This window comes from Pinus tabuliformis, chromosome 9 (genome assembly GCF_031772625.1).
Source record: "Pinus tabuliformis cultivar Carrire ecotype Pingquan chromosome 9, CPIR1, whole genome shotgun sequence".
Classification (NCBI taxonomy): Eukaryota; Viridiplantae; Streptophyta; class Pinopsida; order Pinales; family Pinaceae; genus Pinus; species Pinus tabuliformis.
The window spans coordinates 756,149,675-756,170,209 of NC_142307.1; the positions used below are offsets into that span (position 1 = coordinate 756,149,675).

At 37.7% G+C, this 20,535-nt stretch overlaps 1 protein-coding gene across 1 annotated transcript; it reads right to left on the reverse strand.

Moving 5' to 3' along the window:
• Positions 1-16,863: 16,863 nt before the first annotated feature.
• On the reverse strand, positions 16,864-20,002 carry LOC149150909 (uncharacterized protein C24B11.05-like). Its single transcript, XM_089443162.1, has 8 exons — positions 19,613-20,002; positions 19,461-19,523; positions 19,096-19,193; positions 18,674-18,711; positions 18,418-18,505; positions 18,064-18,300; positions 17,321-17,386; positions 16,864-17,220 (listed from the first exon to the last, which is right to left on the reverse strand). Exons 1-8 carry the CDS (start codon positions 19,677-19,679, stop codon positions 17,056-17,058), a joined length of 822 nt encoding a protein of 273 aa, XP_089299288.1. The 5' UTR covers positions 19,680-20,002; the 3' UTR covers positions 16,864-17,055.
• Between the last annotated feature and the right edge of the window lie 533 nt (positions 20,003-20,535).

Here is a 20,535-nt window from a genome sequence, read left to right on the forward strand (position 1 = left end):
GATTTTCTTGTGGGTTTGAAGAACCTACGCAAGGGTTCCACCGTCCATGTAGTCCAACACAAAAGAGACTCATATATTTGTACCATCTCAAATCAACATCTGTCTCCACATTGCACCTCCTTCAATAAAAACTCTGTCACGATGGTGCACATGCAAGCCTATACAACTTGTGCCAAATTTCAGTTCAGGATTGTGTTGACAATGAAGAGCCACTTGGAAAAATTCTTTGTTTCCGTTTGAGTTAAAAATGTTTTCATGGCATACACCGAGTTTGGATACCAGTTGTTTAGAAGAGCACGTTTCATTCTATTTTCCTTCATTCCCGGTATAACCAGAATCACCACTAGAATTTACAATGGAAAACAATTCAGTCCTATCAACTCCATTAAATGCAATACACATATTAGATATAGGTGCACAGTCTCTATCATCTCATGTTGGCAAAGGCAGTAAAAATGACTTCAATTATTGAGAAGTAAATCAGTCATCTAATCCAATATAGCACAAAATTAACACCCATGGCATCCATCAACATCATGTATTGGTTAAATTTGTAGTTATGGATCCTCCCATATTCTGCTCTTTCATGACCCTTAACATTTTAAAAAATTGATAGCTTTTGCAAGCTATAATCTTAACATCCAATCAAATTTGAAATGAATTAATACAATCAAACGGAATATGCAGCCCACATTCTGTCCAGATACGATTTGCAGGCGCTAGATTCATAACCCAAAGAAATTTGCAGGTCCAAAGGAGGCTCTTTGAAAATGCTTCGATTGACTTTGTAAGAGTGTCAATATTCATTTGTTATTGTATTAAAAAATCAGTTAAAGAGAGAACCAACCTCAAAACAAATCTCAGATGCTATCACACTAAAACTTCACTATAATTGAGCAAAGTTGAGTTCTCATACCACTGCTGTAGGAAGCTTTTCAGAGTTCCAAGGTTGCAAGCCATCGGCATAGTAATTGTCCATTTGATATCTCACAGCTATTTTTCTCCCCCCACTTTCTCCATTTGACTATAAAAATGGCTTCCTCCATGGTATGCGTATCACAGGGAAACGATAAAGAATACCAAATGTAACCAATTACCTGGAAAAAGCAATAAAGGCCTTGTGTGTTGGGGCACTGAAGGAGAATTGTCAATATGTCAACTACAAAATATATCCATCTCATGTTATTAATTTATTTTTTCACACAACTTAGAAACTAATTAGAAGCATATGTTAACAATAACATAGACAAACTTTAATGTACATTTTGCTGAATTTAACAATAGTATTGGCTTATTAGATTCTGTTTGGAACAACTTAGCAAATGAAGCTGAAAGAGTTTTATATTCCATTTATTCTTTTTATTTTTCTTTGTTCTGCTTGTCCATTGCAAGTATTAGATCAAACTCCTTAAAGTCTGTAGGTGATATAAACCTTGATATAGAAGTTATCTCTATTCCCCGTTTCTTGGCTGCATTCTTCATCTTGGGATCTGCAGGACCGCCCTTCAGATAATTTCAACATATTAATACGTGATACCTATTTATTGCATTATAATAGACAAAAATACCGATTCAATTAGCCTTGACCCATGATAAGCTAGAACCTACCTCATGGTAGTCAATAGTTCCAGCAGAGTCAATTTTGAATGCTGATGTCAATCCCCTTTTCTACACAGCATCATGAAATACAACCTCTGCAGTGGGACTCCGAAAAATGTTGCCTTCCAAGAACAAGAATAAAAAGAGATTATTTTCCTGGAGAAATTAGCAAATATTTTTTCAACTACTTAAGATATCTAAACTTGCAATGCTTTTATCATTCCCAATTGCAACAATAGGAGCCAATAACAAATCATTATCTTTGACAAATCATATAATAATTTTTCCACAGCTAATAATCATTATCCTTCTTGACACTGATATGCAACACGGCCCTGAAAAAGCAATCATGAGCATTGAGATATCAATGGTAACTAGTTACTAGAATTTCTGCTTTGTAAAGGATTGAAGTAATGCATAACTCTACATGAAATATTTAGTTACCATGAATTGGTAATTATTCTACAATGTTTTTATGAAGAAGTTAATAGTGGATATTCTCTCATGTGATTGTTCTTTTTGTTCCATTTTCCACTGGCAAGTTAAACTCATGATTAAATATTAAAAAATGTGTATCATTATAAACTCAACAACTTATGTAAACATGAAGCGGGCTCACGTATTTAAATGAAACTGAAATGCATCACTCAGCACTAAAAACAGAAAGATGGAAACCAAATCCTTGGCCCTGGATTCCACTAAAATGTTTCAGCTAGATTTAATGACTAAAGACACAAACATTGAGTGCAGAGAGCATAATAAGCCACACTCCTTGGTGACCGGCTCTGTTTTGACATGAAACTGACAACCAGAAACACACAAAAATAATCTAGAAAATACATACTATGGAGAGACCTTATGGAAGCAGTAAATTGACCATTGAACTTAGAAAGTTCAGGCAATTGGAAGTAGCAAACAAAGTGATCATGTCAAGAGTCGGACCCTTGTTTCAATGGCCCTCCACACACCACAGCCTTTGATTTGATTTCTTCCTTAGAAGCAGAAGGGCTTATTTGTTAAAGGATAAGCCCTAGTCCATTAAGATTGATCATTAAAGCATCTGCTTTCAGGGGTTGTATGATGGGGAAAATAGTTGAGACAAAGCCAAGGCCTTTCTGAGGTGAGATTTCCCTTCCTCTCTCTTCCACATCCAAGGCTGGACCTTGATGTAATGCTCTGAGTTACCAGAAATAACTAGAGAAATACTAAAATACTAAATACACCAAATATAGAAAGGCAGTGTGGCTCAAAAGTATAATAATCATGAGACACATCTACATCTCTTAGAAATAGGAAAATATCTCTTAATAACCAAAATATTGAAAAATCATACACAACTATGTGAGAATGGCTATAATAATCTCTTGTATATAGTAATTAGGCCCTCCTTATTCATGAGGACCCAGTTCCCCATTAATGTACCCTTTCTTTATCTTGTGTCATCATGGCAAAGTTGTACCCTAACTAACAACCCCAGCTGCCCCGCAGCTTCCACCCAATCAAGAGTTGGCATTTAGCCCCTAGACTCCATACTAATTTCTCTAGCAATTTTACTCAGATCTGGTTTTATTGTAAAAACTTCCAGGCTTTTGTCAACAGTTGGTCCTTAAACAGCAATGAAAATATTTAATGGTATTTCTGTGCTCGGTATAAATATTTAAGGCTGTTAAAAATATATTATCGTAGAGTTATTGTCTGTATGACTATTACTTACCTTGATGGGACTTTGAGAATCTGACAATGTGTAGAGAACCGCAAACTGAAAGCTCTTGGATAAACCAAAAACATGTCATAGATGGAATGGCAATGGGCATGATAAGCAGCATGCCTATTGTGGCAATCAAAGCTATTCTACCTATGAGTTCCAAAATAAATCTAAGCATTGTTGTTTGATAAAGCTAACACCACTAATAGTCCCTAGGCAGCTCAATCGGCGGTGGATGTCCTATAAAGTCTTATGTAAAGTTTGTGGTCCAAATCCTTAATTAACTTTGTGGATAGTGTGTGGGAGCGTGCATAGATTCGCCTAAAAGTTATAGTGGTAGTAGTCACAATTGACTCCATATCATGCGAATTCGAACCTGTACGCGGCTTAGTTGCTGATTCTTTTATATATATATATATATATATATATATATATATAAAAGCAGCTGCTAAAACACTCTGATGATGTATCAGGGATCTAACAATGATAGGACAAGGGATAGACATGCGGGTCTCTACGTTGCAGAACTTCAATAGAATTTAGACAACGAGGCACATAAGGATAGTGCACAGCCTTTAGTGTCTATGTCCTTTTGTATTTTTGACAGTTGGTAGTCGGTAACTAGCTTAACAGGTTGTAAAGTTGTTCAATGATATCCACTAATTCTGTAAGCTTCACAATAGCAAGGCAAGGATGACAGAATCCCCTTGCGGGCACCTTAGGCTAGTTTGAAACTCGTTAGAGAGATGGTTGTCCAATTATGGACAAACGATGATAAATATGTAGTCTATCGTAGTAGTATCATTTTGTACAAAAGTAGCCCAATGAGCTATCTTAATTTTGTTGCAGTTCCATAACGTTGGTTGTTACCCTGCATTAGACCAGTTTAGCCTAATTGGTGGATTCCATATATTTCTGTAGTAACCGTGTACTAAATATCATTGGATGTTCAGGAAACTGTACATCCTAAGTTTTAATAATCCTTAAATTAGAGGTATATATTGCAGTCATTTTTTTCATGTTTGAGTTCCACGACTTTCAGCTCAAACTTAACTCTTTGATTATCAGGCACCCACCCTGGCTTGAGAGGTCACACCCATAGCATTAATAGCCTAAGGGGATATTGATTCACTAGTGAGGTTGGCGAAGTGTTAAGCTATCCCCCAAGCTTTCTCACTATGGGCTACCCCATCCATATGGCACCAAGGAATGAGGCTAGGTGCAGATCTCAGAGGATTTTAACAGAATAGTTATCCCTTAGACCCGGCACCTCAGTGGGAGGATCCAGCCCCTCACATCATGTTTCTTCTTGAAACGCTCAAAAGGGTAGAAGAAAATTTCTATGTCCTAACCGGACGTTCGCTGGTATTCAGGCATTACTAAAATTTTCTCTCTGCAATCATTGGGTGGATTGTATGACTGTAAAAATATCTAGTGCTAGTTTATTATGATTTGTTCTAATAGAAACATAGATGAGAAATTGGGTCAGGGTTTTTAAGAATATATAAGCTACGAAGAACCTAGCTCCTTTAGTTGAATTGAATAGAACTACAAAAATTTAGTTCACTCAAGCCAGACATGATACAGAGAATTGTGCTTGGCTTCAGGCTTTGGATATATAGTGTACAATATACTATAATCTTCTACAATTGAATGGCTGACAATAATGGTAGACGCTATGGAAGCATCATCGCAAACAATGACCGATACCGAACAAACTCGTTGAATCATTGGATGGACGGTACTCACCAAGGCAAACAAAGAGAACACCAAAAGGCTTGGAGGTTGCAGATGAATCAGACGCCATGGACCTTAATGCTTCTCTTCGTCCTCCTGGTGCTCCTTTTCGTCCTCCTGGTCTGCTGCAAGTTCGGATTAAACCTGCAAACTTTTGGCCTGAAATGAGATGATAAGTTGTGCTAAAAATGGGTGAAGGTGCAACAATTTGGGAGTGAGAAGCTTTCAGAGAAAAGAATGAACTGCGAAAGAATGGGCAATGAATGAGGCTGCACACCATCAACTTCATCTTCCACCCACGGATTGATAAATCCACGCAGTTCTTGGAGCGAGAGTATTCCTTTGTCAATGTAGACCTGTATTTCGATTGCGCTGATTGGTCATTGTCATCAATAATTTGATTACAAGGAAGAACTATACTAGATTTCTCAGTAAACCCATATCTTCCATATACATTGCATTCAAATTCATGACGTTTATCATCATTTGCAATATCAAGATTCGCATTAGAGCCTTGGGATTTGCAGTCCTTACCTCTTCCGGTATGTTCTTCCGCACAATCCAAAGGTGTTAACTGCAGATTCTCCTTGCAAAACTCCTGAGAAGCCCTCAATTACTTGGAAGCCACACAGGCACATTTTCTAGATATATCTCCATCTGCTTTCCTTTCACTGTGTTTGCATTCAGCGGGTTCCTTCTCGGGCCAATCATGCCCCTTTGGAACAAGGAATTTGCGCAGTTGAGCCTTGACCGAACCTCTTCTTGACTTTTTCTTCCTATTGCGAGGACTCTTGAAACGAGCGCTGGGACTCCGCTGATTTTGGTTTCCGAGGAGGGGCATTGAGCAAGAAAGTTTCCTTCAGCAGGGAAAGATTTCTCAGAAAACCCATATCTTCCATCTACATTGCGTTCAAATTCATGACGTTTATCAGCATTTGCATTATCAAGATTCAGATTAGAGCCATGGGTTTTGCAGTCCTTACCTCTTTCTGTATGTTCTTCTTCTTCCGTACAATCTGAAGGTGTTAACTGTAGATTCTCCTTGCAAAACTCCTCCTGAGAAGCCCTCATTTCCTTGGAAGCAACACAAGCACATTTTCTAGATATATCTCCATCTGCTTTCCTTTCACTGCATTTGCATTCAATGGGTTCCTTCTCAGGCCGATCATGCCTCTTTGCAACAAGGAATTTGTGGGGTTGAGCCTTGAAATTGACCAAACCCCAATCTGGGTAGTTAGCAGCACATCTCATAGATTTACATGAATGAATCCCAGAGGCATTAGCCAACGAAGGTGTTTATGAAATATTGGATTTCAGAGACCCACCAGAGCTTTTCACACACCCATTAGATGTTTTCGCACTAAAATTACGATCACGGTTCTCTCCCGCAATGGCAGCACAAGCAGGCTTGAGCCCATTGTTAATATCCTCTTCTTGAGATTTTTTATTCCTTTTGCGAGGACTCTTGAAACAAGGGCTGGTACTCCGCTGATTTGGGTTTCTGAGAAGGGGCATTGAGCAAGAATGTTTCCTTCAGCAAGGAAAGCGCTAGGTTCGAAAGAAGGGCATCGAGCAGGGGAATCCACTAATTTCGGTTTTCCAGGAGTGCCATTGATTTAGGTTTCCAAAGAGTGGCATTTCAAGTCAGTATCGCTTCAGTTATAACCATATGTTTAATCCAACGATGGAAATTGTTTGAATCGTCTAACATTTCAATCAAAGGGATTATAGCAAGACAGGTGTGATAAGAGGGGAGTTAATTTCATAAGGAACGCCTTACGGCGTAACTATTAAGTGGCATAATACCAATTTTTTTTATTATTGTAACAACAATTTTAGTTATAATTATAGTAACTCATTCTTTTTATGTTAAAATTTAAGAAAATACACCCTAATATCATATCTTCTTCATTTCCCATGGCACATACAATAGATGATAATGGGGTGAACTATTAAGTCAGTCCATGATGTGAAGGTCACCTTTCGAAACTCCATGAGTAAAAATCCAATCATGTTAAGGGCTAGTGTAGGTCAAGTTGGCTGCAATCCCAGGGTGATTTTGATTTCTTACATGCCCATGGGTCACAGTTTCTCAAGCCGAAGTTTAATAATTCATCTCTCGAGGAAACAAAAAACTTGACAAAAAAAATATCCTCTTCATTGAAGCATATATTTCTCACATTGAAACCATGTCATAAACGTAGTGTGTATAAGAATAGTCTAAATAACATGGAAGACGAGTTTTTTTTTAAATTCTCTAGATAAAACCACCTTCAATTTAAGTTGGGATGATATAAGGATGAGCAATGGCTGAATCATTACGAGATAAAGGAGTAGATAATTTTGTAGGATAAAGATATTAATACATCAAAACTTAATTATTATTAAATAGTATGGTGACAAAGAGTTAGAGGGTAAAAGTAAACTAATATATTGTATTAAAGAAGTGTTAAACCCAAATCTCAAAAACTAAAATTATCTAGATTTTGTTCTGAGTAGTGTAAAGAAAAAAATAAAAATTCTAAAATATGAACAAACTCTGATGATCTCCATAATGAAACTAAATGCAATTGGAATTTAGCAGATTTACTTGGAGTGTTGGGAGGCGTGAAAAATTGTGCATGGCGATTTTCTAGGGTTCCAGGTTTTTGCAGAGTTTGCGCTCTATGGAGGGTCACAAAGGAGGGAGCTCCACTCCCTCCTACAAGCAGGCTGTGACCAGAAGGGGCAAAAAGCCAATCGAGAATGATAGAGGTCCTTCAGAAGGAAGGAAGCGAAACAGTGAAGAGGAACAAGATGGCACTAAATCAAGGGATAATAACAGCACTAAGGAAAATGAGGAAGAAGACAAGGAACAGGGAACTAAAGACAAAGCACAAAAGGGACCATGTAAACCTAAAGCTACGGTCATACCCAGAGTTGTTTTAAATGATCCTGCGCTACAGGCGCACAGGGAACACATGCAGACTTATGCAATCATTTGCAAATTCATGGGTTTATGGCCCACTGAAAAAGCTTTACAAACGTGGATTAAATATCACTGGAAACCAAAGGGAAGCATTGATCTACATCTTGGGTCAAAGGGTTTCTTTACTGTGGTTTTTGCAAACATTGAAGATAAGGACAGAGTGTTTGAAGGAGGGCCCTACTTTTATGCTACAGCAGGCCTCTATATGCAACCTTGGATTATGAATTTTGTTCCGGAACCTGAGACTTTCACGTCAGTCCCGGTCTGGGTAAGACTCTACTCTCTACCTCTTGATTACTGGCAAACGGAATCCTTATCTGCCATAGGAAATAAGTTAGGACATTTTGTCAAAGCTTCTGAGGCCACTAGAAGGGGAAAATACACTTCCTTTGCCAAAATATGTGTGGAGATGGATCTCTCTGGAGCTCTACCGAATGAAGTAATCCTGGAAGTTTATGATTAAGAATGGGTTCAAATAGTAGATTATGAACATATTCCATTCATATGTCGCAAATTCCGTGAGCATGGGAACCTAATTAGAGACTGCCCTCTTAATAAAATAGAGAATAGGAACAAAGATAACACTATAAAAGACACTGAAACCTCTCATAAAGTGGCAAATAAAGAAAAATGGAGCAAAAGGGGGCCAAAGACACAAAAATCAGGAGGGAAACAAACCAAACAGAATAGGTTCCAAGTTCTCGAAGAGGAAGAAGGGATTACCAAAGCAGATCAGACAAAATAAGGAAATCCAGTGGAGGAGGGGATAGAAGAAGTTAATGACCAAGTACATGATAATATTAAACAAAAAGAAACTATGATGAATGAAGTTGATCTGGAAATGGATTAGGAAATGACCCAGAGTGAGATGGAAATGTAGGACCATGAACTACAGGAAATACTTGAGAAAGAGAACCTAGATCTGGAAGGTTTCCTAGATCAAGGAACTAGGGAAGGCATAGAATCGTTACCTCCAGAGGAGTTTAGCAGAGTTTAGCAGTTGTTTTTATAGAAAACCCAAACCAAAGGAATGTAGGGGCAAGGAAATAAGGAAAGACAGGGCAGCGAAGGTGTGAAAACGATGAAAACCACACCAGTATTAGCACCCAGAAACCCAGGAAAGAAAAGAGGCAGAAAAAGGCAGAATACGTTATTGATGGAATGTGGAAAGCTAATGATATATTCAGGTAAGATGAAAGACCTAACTAGCGACTCCTTCACAAATATTTAATTATGAATTTTACTTCTTGGAATATCAGGGGTCTAGGTAGTAAAAGAAAATAAAGACTAATGAGTAATAGAATGAAACAAAGAGATCCAGATGTGATCTTCATCCAGGAAACCAAATGTTCCATTTAGAAAATAAAATAAATCCATAGAAAATGGCTCAATAGATTTTAGTTTCTAGGAGTTAAAGAAGAGAATACTCCAGGAGGCATTCTCACTCTTTGGAATCCCCAAAAAATTGGCATAATAGATGCTGAGGCATCCAGGGATTATTTATCTGTGGTCATTCAGCCGGTGGGAGACAAGGAAACCTACCTGTTAACGAATGTTTATGGTCCTCAAAGAATGGATGATAAACTCGGGTTTCTATATTCTCTGGAGGATCTCAGAGACAGACATGCTGGATTACCATGGATTTTGGGGGGTGATTTCAACATGATCAAGTCACTTTCAGAGAAAAAAGGGGGAACCAGAATTGGAGGTAAACATTCTTTAGTTTTTCAAATGTTCATAGATAATATGATGTTATTGGACACTGTAACAAGTAATGGTCTCTTTACTTGGAACAACAAAAGAGGAGGTGAATCTCAGGTGGCCTCAAAATTAGATAGATTCATCATCTCAGAGGACCTTATGCTCATAGACAAGGAAATGAAATCAAGAGTTCTCCCTTTCGAAGGCTCAGACCACTAGCCGATTCAGCTAGAGATGCAAGGCATTGGAACCCCCAGGAATAGACCTTTCAGATTTGAGAACATATGGCTCTCCCACCCAGATTTCATTAGCAACATAGCAACCTGGTGGTCAGAAGATTTGAAAATTCAGGGCTCAAGAATGTTCTTTCTTCAAAAAATACTAAAACACATCAAGCTCAGGCTCAAGGACTGGAATAGAAATGAATTCAGCAATATTTTTGAAGCTAAAAAATCTGTTGAAGGTAAAATGCAGGAAATCAATTAAGCCCTTATCACGAATGGCTTTAACAAAGACAAAAGTGACCAAGTTTCCAAATACCAGCAAGACTGGGAGAATTTATGTAAACAGGAGGAGATATTTTGGAGACAAAAGTCTCAAGTTCAATGGTTAAAAGAAGGTGAAAGGAATACTAGATTTTTCCATAGATCCACAATTGAGAATAGAGCCCATAACAGGATTTCCTCGATCAAGGACAAGGATGGTAATTTTCTCAATTCTCATGAAGAAATAGAAGTCGTGTTAGTTCAAAACTTTAGTGATATAACAAAGGAACCTAATTCAGATCAAAATCAGTCCATCAGGGATCTTACAAGTCATATACCCAGGCTGGTGTCTAGAGAGGACAATTTTAACCTTAATAGGCCAGTGACTGAAGAGGAGGTCAATGAGGTCCTTAAGGAAATGAAAAATGGCAAGGCGCCAGGCCCTCATGGTTTCAATGTGGACTTCTTCAAATCCTGCTGGAGTATTGTCAAACATGATATTCTGAATGTATTAGAAGATTCTAGGAGGAATAAAACCATCTTGAAGGCTCTCAATACCTCCTTTACCTCACTGATCCCAAAATAGGACTTGGCTCAAAATCCTGATAGGTTTAGACCCATTGCTTTGTGTAATGTGGTTTATAAAATTATTTCTAAGGTGGTGGCCAATCGACTCAAACCTCTCGTTCCTACTCTAGCTTCTGTGGAACAATCTGGGTATGTGGAAGGTAGACAAATTCTTGATAATATTATTCAAGCTCATGAAGTGGTGCACTCGCTGACCAGCAATAGGAAGGCAGGGATGATTATGCAATTGGATATAGCAAAAGCTTATGATAAGCTGAATTGGACCTATATTAGGAAATTTCTTATAGCATTTGGGTTTGATCACAGCTGGGTTAGATGGGTCATGGCCCTGGTCACTTCTGCCAGCTTTTCAATTCTGGTCAATGGGTCTCCCTCGGAGATTTTTATTCCCTCAAGAGGCCTCAAACAGGGAGACCCACTATCTCCCTTTCTCTTCATCCTCATGATGGAAGGACTGGGTAGGTCTATCAAGCATGCAAAAGAAACAGGTTAGATTAAGGGTCTCCAACTATCTGAGGATGGACAGGCCTTGACTCATCAACAATTTGTGGATGACACCATGCTGCAGGGAATCCCTACGGTCAAAGAAGCTCTCGCATATAAACAAATCCTAGGTGACTTTGCCATGGCTTCAGGTATGGAAGTTAATCTTTCCAAATCAAATTTTTTTCTTTAACACTAATATAGCCATCAGAGGAATATTTCCATAATTCTGGGCTTTCAATGAGATACCCTCCCTTCAAAATATTTGGGAGTGCCGCTAACTACTAAACCTCTGCACAAGGGCATTTGGGAGCCAGTGATTAATAAGATTCAGGACAAAATCAAGAAATGGACTATAAGATCTTTAAACTTGGCTAGAAGGCTGGTCCTCACAAAAATTGTTCTTCAAGCAATCCCAGTCTTCATGCTTTCAGCAATCCCAGTTCCTAAAGGAGTCTTGCAACTTATCAATTCCATTCAAAGAGACTTTCTTTGGGACAAGGGGGAGGAAAGAAAGAAATGGGCCTTGGTGGCCTGGGATAAAATCTGCAAACCCAAAATCCATGAGATACTTGGTTTGGATGATCAAGAGATTCTTCGTAAGGTTTCAGGGGAAAAATTATGGTGGCGTTGGGTCAAAGATCCAAAGGCACAATGGGCTAGCATCTGGAAAGGAAAATATGCCAGCTCTTGGCAGTATAATGATCACATAAGAATGTCTGGAAGTATAAAAGGCTCACACATTTGGAACAAGGCCTGGGAGAATAGGGGACTAATTCAATAAAACAGCTTCTAGGAAATCAGAGAAGGAAATCTGGCCTTATTTTGGGAAGATAAATGGCAACAGGAACCTATACTACTTTCAGAGGATTTCGTGGAGCTCAAGAATGAGACAGACTCCAAAGGTTTAATTAAGGTAAAAGATTTCTGGGATCTTTCCATCAGTGTAGGAAAATGGAGAACTTGGAGACACATGGACTATAGAGATGGTAACACTTTGAAAGAAAAAGAAGAGGAGCTTAGGAATTTGGTGGAGCAAAGAAGAATACTAGTTGTTGAAGTGCAAGACCAACTCAGATGGGGCAACAATAATGAGGGTTCCTTTAATATTAAAGAGTCAAAACGCTTACTCCTTGGGCTGGATTCCCAGGTTTCGGGTAGAATTTGGTTGAACCTTTGGAGGCATCAAGGTTGGATGAAAATCAAGCTTTTCATGTGTTTGGTTTATCATAAGAAAATCTTGACCTGGGAAAAAATTAGGAAGAGGGGTGTTCTAGGGCCTTCCAAATGCCAGCTCTGTGGTGTACAAGAGGAAACTATGGAGCATCTTCTTAATAATTGCAGCTATTCCTCCTGGTTGTGGAATTCGTTTGCTGCCATATTCTAGCAGACAGACAGAGACCAAGGGTGTATTATTAACACACTTACCAATTGGAGACATAACTTCTCAGAGTATGAATTTCTAGATATGGCTTGGGCTCTTTTACGAGGCTTTATAATATGGAATGTCTGGAAAGAAAGGAACAAAAGAATCTTCAAGAATGAAAAAAGTGCCCCCCCCCCCCCATTGACTATTTGAGCAGATCTTAAAACAGATTAAATAAATGGTTGGTACTACTGTTCGGCACCCCCCTATGAACCCTCCTTCAGTTACTGAGTTGAGAATTCTTAGTCAGCTAGGATTGTAGGGGCTCATCCCTCAGGACCATGATAGGAAGGTTGTGTAGATGGTCACCGACCAGGATATCTGGCACCCCCCCCATAGGGTTTCTTTAAATTCAATATTGACGGAGCTTCAAAAGGCAACCCGGGAACTACGGTCTTTGGAGGGGTGTTGAGGGACCAAAATGGAAACATTATTGTCATCTTTCACTGCCATTTAGGCAGAGCCACCAACAATATGGTGGAACTCATGGCTATGGAACAATGTCTTGATTTTCTGAAGCAGGATAACTGCCAAAATGTGATTGTTGAAGCAGATTCTGAGCTAATTATTAACTCGGTCTGGAGAATCAGTCACGGCTCAGTGCCGGAAAAAGTCTCCAAACATTGGAGGTTGATCCATGTCTTTCAAAGGATTCAGCAACACCTCGAGAGCCTCGGCACAGTTAGGTTTCATCATGTGTGAAGATTGGCCAATAAATTGGGGGATATTCTGGCCAACCAAGGAGTGATTTGTTCAGAGGATAAGGTTAAAACAGAGTGGCGAGATATGCCTCAAAACACATTAAAGGCGCTTTGTCTTGATCAAGCTGAGGAAGGTCGGAGGATGGATCAACTCAGAGCCTTGGAAGATAGTTCTAGATGATCAGGCTTCATTTTTTTCCTTCGCAGCTCACTGTTGGTCTTCGCATCCCAGATAATTTCGGAGACAGATGCTCCAAAGGAAAAATGTGCGGGAAATGTTGGCGGGAGGATCGACATGGTCAGATTAGGGTGAAGCAGCAGAATCTAGGTTTTATCGGCGGGCGGAATAACTCGGGTTCTCTATCAATGGATAACATACCGCCCTTGAAGTGGTTTACGGTACATCGCAAATGTTCTGGGTTGGAAGTGGTTTTAGCATTTTGGGAGCGATTCCATACATATATTGACACGTGGCCAAGGAGAGAGACTGAATTTTGCCCTCATCACATACTATTGTTTGATCCACTTGACCCGTGAGATATGATTCTTAACCATTGGATTTTTCATTGTAGATCGACAGTTAGGAATGAGCGAGCATGTCGGTGGGTCCGTGGGTTGAGCGTCGGACTGCTGGGTTCCGCGAAATGTTGTTGGGAGGATAGGCATGGTCGGATTAGGGCGAAGCAGTGGAATTCAAGTTTTATCGGCAGACAGAATAACTTGGGTTCTCTATCAATGGACAACATACCACCCTTGAAGCCGTTTACCGTGTATCGCAAGCATTCTGGATGGGAAGTGGTTTTAGAGTTTTGGGAGCGATTCCATACATATGTTGACACGTGGCCAAGGAGAGGATTCGAATACCGCCCTCATCGCGCACTATTGTTTGGTCCACTTGACCCGTGCGATATGATTCTTAACCGTTCGATTGATCATGGTGGATGACGGTCAGGAATCAGTGTGCAGGTCAGTGGGTCTGTGGGTTAAGCGTCGGGCTGCCTGGGTCCGTGATTTTCTGCATGGCCATCGGATTTGGGGAGAGGATTGAATGGTTGAGATTAAAGAGGAAAGTTGGGATGAGTAATAGACCCACGGTGGGTATCATTGTCTTAAGTACAGCTAATAGATGAACCCAATAACCTTTTAGAATTGGTTTCCTTTTCGATTAGGACCCGTTTGTAAAAGGTGAGGTGGGCGCTTGGAGCATGCTCATTTTGGGTGGTCTGAAGTTTTGTTGTTAGGGTTCGTATTTTTGGTGTACAAGGTGTTGCCCGTGGCCCTCAGACCCTTGTGGGCTTTGTACTATACGTAATTTATTTTCCCCTTTAATGATATAGAAGGCTTGACTCTTGCTTCAGCAAAAAAAGAAAAAGAGACTAAATGCAATTGGTAAATTCCAAAAAAATCATGGGTGAAAGTTTTTATCACCTTTGTAACACTAGCAGGTTAAATATGAAAAGAAATAAGTTCTCTTAGATTGTCTACGTCATACTCACATTGGATCTACATTTTAAAATGTTTGTGACAATATCAACCTTTGTACCTTTTAACTCAACAAAACTATGTTGATATTGAAATGTTTCTCTTAATGCTTCTTAAGCATAGAAATAAAAATATAAAGAGTTATGAGTAATTATTCTATGCCCTAGAAAGGTCCAATTGACAATATTTGCTCTTCATATATGTTAATAACTTACTTAATTACAATTACATTAATAATGTCATGTATATATTATTAATCATTTAACCAATAAAAACCAATTATAAATTAGTATAGAAATATAATAGTATATATTGATTATTTTTAATACAAGAAGAAAGAGAGTGAAGAGACCAAACTATTTATTGGACATGTTCAATATTTATTCCTAAACTATTTCAATATATTATTTTGAAAATAACATATAATTAATATTCCTCTAAAACTTAGATTGCTTAGATTATTTGTATTATAGTGAATATTTATATTTCTATATTAAAACCAATTTCATCAATATTTAACTCATCATTAATAGAATGTGTAACATTTTTTTTTTACCTATTATATATTATTATAGTAAATTTGTCTCATTTATTGTTCACAAGAGAAAATTAAATTATGAATAGGAATAACAATATAATTTTTATTTTATTTATAATTTTATGTTAAAAACTATTCTAATTGAAGCTTATTTCATGAATAATACATCATTGTATGAGAAATATCTTAGTTATAAAGTTATTTAATTACAATGACATTAGTAATGTCCAATATATATTATTAATCGTTTTAACAATCAAACCCAATTAAGAATAAAAATAGTAACATACTACTATAGATTGATTCTTTCAAATACAAGAGGAAATAGTGTAATCTTAATAAACTAGTTCTTGCCAGTGTTCAATATTTATTATTGAATGGTTTGAATATATTATAATTAAAAATATATATAATTGATATTCCTCTAAAACCTAGATTTAGACTTGGTATTAATGGTTAAAGGAAAACAACCTTCTAGAGGAAAGTGATGGAAAAAAAGGGAAATAAGCCCCCTCTCTCTCTATATATATAGAGAGAGAGAGAGAAAGGGGAAAATGTTTGGCCTATTGTATGGACAATAAGACAAACCTATAGCCCCTCAAAACTCTATTCAAGATTGCAAGGATCATGAAAAAAATAAAAAATACTTCTTAGATTGTTCGTGAAGGACAATATTATCTGCTCATATCATAGACTACAAGACATCTAAGGAGAAGTGAGATACCCCTAAAAGAGTGTATGAAGAACCAATACAAGCATAGTTTTGTTCTTAAAAGGTAAAGTACTTTCAATGAAAATGGAGGAAAATGAGAATGCAAATAATTTTATTTCTACAATTAAAGATTTGAAAGACAAAGTGGGTGATATTGATTAAAATATCAAATGTACAATTATAGTAGTTATAATTTTGAATGCTAAGTAAAAAAATATCACATGTTTATTATAGATGTTGGGGTATGAGGAAAAACTCCTACATTCGTTAAATTTGTAGGTATTCTTCCACAACTAAATGAATGAAGAAAAAATCTTAGTTGTAGGTCTCAAAATTTAGACTTGGTATTAATGCTTAAAGGAAAACAACTTTTTAGAGGAAAGTGATGGACCAAAAAAAAAGAAATAAACCTTTTTTTAATATAATAAGAATGTTTGAATTTTTTTTAGGTTGGAAATAGATTAAGTACCATTAAAATATCGAAAAATATATACCAAATTTTAACAATAATTTCCATTATTTTCCCAACAAACTTAAAACCTTATTAAAGTCCAATTCCCCTCCCATCCATTTTTCTCTGACTAATAATTCCATTAAGCGTTGAATCCGTTTCCCGTGCGTGGGGAGAACAATGATAACATAATAAAACCATTCAAAATGTCTTTACTTTTAAGCAAATCCCGGTGTAAGATTAAATCTTAATATAGCCCTTTCCAAATAGAAGCAAGCAAAGGCATATTCGAAATTGGTCTCATATATTGATCAATTTTGACAGAGTTAGTATCGCCAAAGCATTCAGTATAGGATTCTTCAGATCAGATATGCAATTTAATAACAAGGTTGCAGATAGTAGCAATTGCCCTCTAGAGAGAGGCAAGGTTCCAATGGGTTTTCATGGTTCCACACTCCCTCATTCAATCAGATCGTAGCTTATGCAGTGACAACAGTTTCAATAGCTGCAGTTGCTCCTCTTGACCGCCGAACATTTTTGGAGCTCTCTCCATCTTTTTCCCATATCTCAGGCAAAGCTTCCCTAACGTTGTGAAGACTTTCCAGGGCAAAATCCGCTCCCTCCGTTCGGACTGAAGTGCCCACCTATTCACAGTGAAAACTAATATTAATATCAGAAGAGGATTGGACCAGCAACACCTTCTTGCAGAAGTATGAGAAACCATGAAGAATCAAATTGTCTTACCAATACAGTATGCAGGCCTTCACGCTTTCCTGCCGCTATATTCCGGGCACTGTCCTCAAAAAAGATCTGCATGAAAACAAAACAGATTTAGATAAATGGATGTTTTGCTGTAAGCATTAAAGCATAAATAATTTAGCATGTGATATGGATGTGCAAGGTTACCAAGATGTACAATATTCTCTCTGTAGGTCGTCTTTGTTGAAAAGGAACCATGTCTAAGAATAAGTGGATGATATGGCCTGCCTAACAGGAATCTCATTTTTATTGAAATCCTATATCACTAAACTTGAGCTTTATGTTTTGGTACATTATCCTCTGTCTTGATCAAAAAGAAGATAAGTAGATGCTTATGCGCTACGTTGTATCACAATTATTTAGATTGGAAAAAGGTTCAACTGGTAACAAACAAACAAAATACTCCCTACTGTGAGGGAAAAATCTAGTATGTTTATTTTATTTTATGGGATAATGTATACGAGTATGGTATAAGTTTTTGTTGATTTTTTTTGGTTTATTAGTTTATTTATAATTTGTAACATTAATTTATGGATTAAGGAATCACGATCAAAATTACATTTTACTTAAATAATAACAGTCCTTGACATGTTTCCTTCTTTAAGAAAACCCTAAAAAACCGGTCACACTAATAAAATTTGACAACAATATATGCTAATCGATATGTATTTATACTGTTTTTTCATAAGCATGTAATTCGTGGCTATGAAAGACTTTGAGTGGCATACCGTTCTTTGTGGATCAGCCTTTGCAAGGCGAAGAGCCTGCCTTATGGCCTCTTTTGAGGGCTTGCAAACAACGGGAGTCTTGGCTGTCGTAGAGTTAGCAGCGGCTTTATTGTTGCTTCTAGTACTTTGTGAAGGAGGATTAAGTGTCTCAAAGCAGATTATGCCTTCAAAGCAATCTCTCAACTCTAGCCTGTTAAGGACCTCTGTGGCATGAGCTCTGTCACCATTCGTAAATATCTGTTTCACATAACAGACCGATAAGAAGTATCGTTTCAAACTTCCCAAAACCTCGTAACGGCTTCATCATGTATTACAATCATACAAAGAAATTGGAGGAAAACGATATGCGCTTACAATTTTCCTCTGAGGCATGCTTAATAACAAATTCTTCAATACAGGGTCTGGTTTAAGATTCTCATATGGCAGTCTTCCATGAACAAAACTGTATAAGAAATATTTGACTTGGGTTAAGAACGATTGCTCTTCTGGCCAAAAGCAATCAGTTGTATTCCAATAAAAGTAAAACTGAAAGGACAAACAAAATACAAGATTCCTATTTTTTTTCTTTCGTGTTTTTGTAGGACAAACCAAAAATAAGGTTTTTAAGTACCTGTGGTAATCGTCGTAGTCGAATTCATAGCCTTTCGCCTGCATAGATCAATCAATATCGTGAAAAATCAAATGAATTCATGAATTCAATTGGAATCCCAAGTCATGACGCTAAACAAGTCCCATGACAAACAGGGTTTCGGTCTCAAGATTTCGTAATTCTTGGCACTGGACAGTGTGGTGATCGATAGAAGAAAATGAAAAATTTATGGAAAGTGTATGTAAGTTTCTATGCAAGATGAACGGGCTTGTCAATGCAGCTCCTAATTCCATTCCTAGGCCACTTGCTAAATATTACAGTGTTGCAGAGGTGCTCAGCAGTCGACTAGGTAAGTTACCGAGTGCCAGAAATAGTCATTTTAACCTTCAAAAAGTTCTAATGCAATGCTGAATTCCACCAAATTAAAAAGGTTGAATGCTTACCCTGAGACCAGCCATGGATGTGCCATAAGTTGTAAAGAGCTCTCTGCACATATCTGGGATTTTATTCTTTTCAACACCAAGCTTTTGATTCACATAATCTGTCATAGAAACAACAAGGCCGCACGCTCAATTCAAACGTCAAATGTCCCGTTAATTTCAAAGAAGAAATCTGAATTGCATCGTAACTGGGAATAGCGAATATGAATACTAGCCCAAATCACCTTAATGTTACGAAATCCGAATATGGATTTTGAAATTTCATATAAATGGCAACCAATACAATATTGGAAATTTGTATATGCCAGGCGAATTTTCAGAAATGATTTAAATTAAAATCTACAACTAGTAGTTAACTCCATGTTTACCTGCGATGTTTCTGGTGCATGCAGCAGTGAGTCCGGAACTCAATGGATATAATGTGTCATCCAGTCTTCCAGATCTAAAACAGTAAATTAGAATCAGAAACGAATCCATAGAGCAATAGCTCAATTTCCATCGAAAAAGGAGAAAAGAAAATTACCAAAAAGAAGGCAGTCATATCTAGGCCTCTGGTCTTTCACGAGCCGATTCTCATCCCGCGCCATTATCGATCACTCTGCAACGCATATATTCAATCTATTATGGATCACTCTGCAACATATCTGACCAACCATTCCCATACTAATTTATTGTTTTCTATGCATACAAAAAGCAACAAGAATATCGTACTAGACAGTGATTGAATTTAAAGTAAATGAATAGAAGCGTAAGAGCCATCTAATATCGAATGTGTAAACAATATCAAATATGTTGAATTTGGGTAGAGTGGAAGATACGCAGCTGAATGGAAGAGGTAGAGAAACACTCTATATTAACCGAAATGGCTATTCTGCCGATAATATTGCAGGATTAAATGGAATGGAGCGGGTATTGAAGGAGAAGAACGGGTGCCTTAAATAGATCTCCAAGTGCTCAGATGAAGTTATGCGGATAGACATGAGTATTGTAGATAGCATCCTCCTGCATGGCCCCATGATTTCAAATTCATTTGATTCCAACGTTATCCGACTCCAAATTATTTTGTTATTTATATGAAGAGGATTTGTTAAAAAACCTGGCCTGATAATGTGCGTGCCTTGTAGATGGCTCCCTTTTCATAGGAATTTGGCCTTTTGTCAGAATTTTGGAGTCTGAACAGCCAGGTCAAAGCAATGGGGAATCTACAAAGAGAATATGAGTGGTCGCCAGGTGATACATAACGGTTCAGAGGAAGCTTTTCGGATAGAGATGAGTATTGTAGATAGCATCCTCCTGCATGGCCCCATGATTTCAAATTCATTTGATTCCAGCGTTATCCGACTCCAAATTATTTTGTTATTTATATGAAGAGGATTCGTTGAGGGTTTTTTCAATTAAAAAACCTGGCCTGATAATGTGCCTGCGTTGTAGATGGCTTCCTTT

Excerpts from the sequence above, each read along its gene's own strand:
- LOC149150909 (XM_089443162.1), bottom strand. The coding sequence starts at position 19,679 with ATGGCGCGGGATGAGAATCGGCTCGTGAAAGACCAGAGGCCTAGATAT. Across the intron at positions 19,194-19,460 it reads ATGCACCAGAAACATCGCAG|ATTATGTGAATCAAAAGCTT; the intron begins GTAAACATGGAG and ends TTTCTATGACAG. Across the intron at positions 17,387-18,063 it reads AGGCTGATCCACAAAGAACG|ATCTTTTTTGAGGACAGTGC; the intron begins GTATGCCACTCA and ends GTTTTCATGCAG.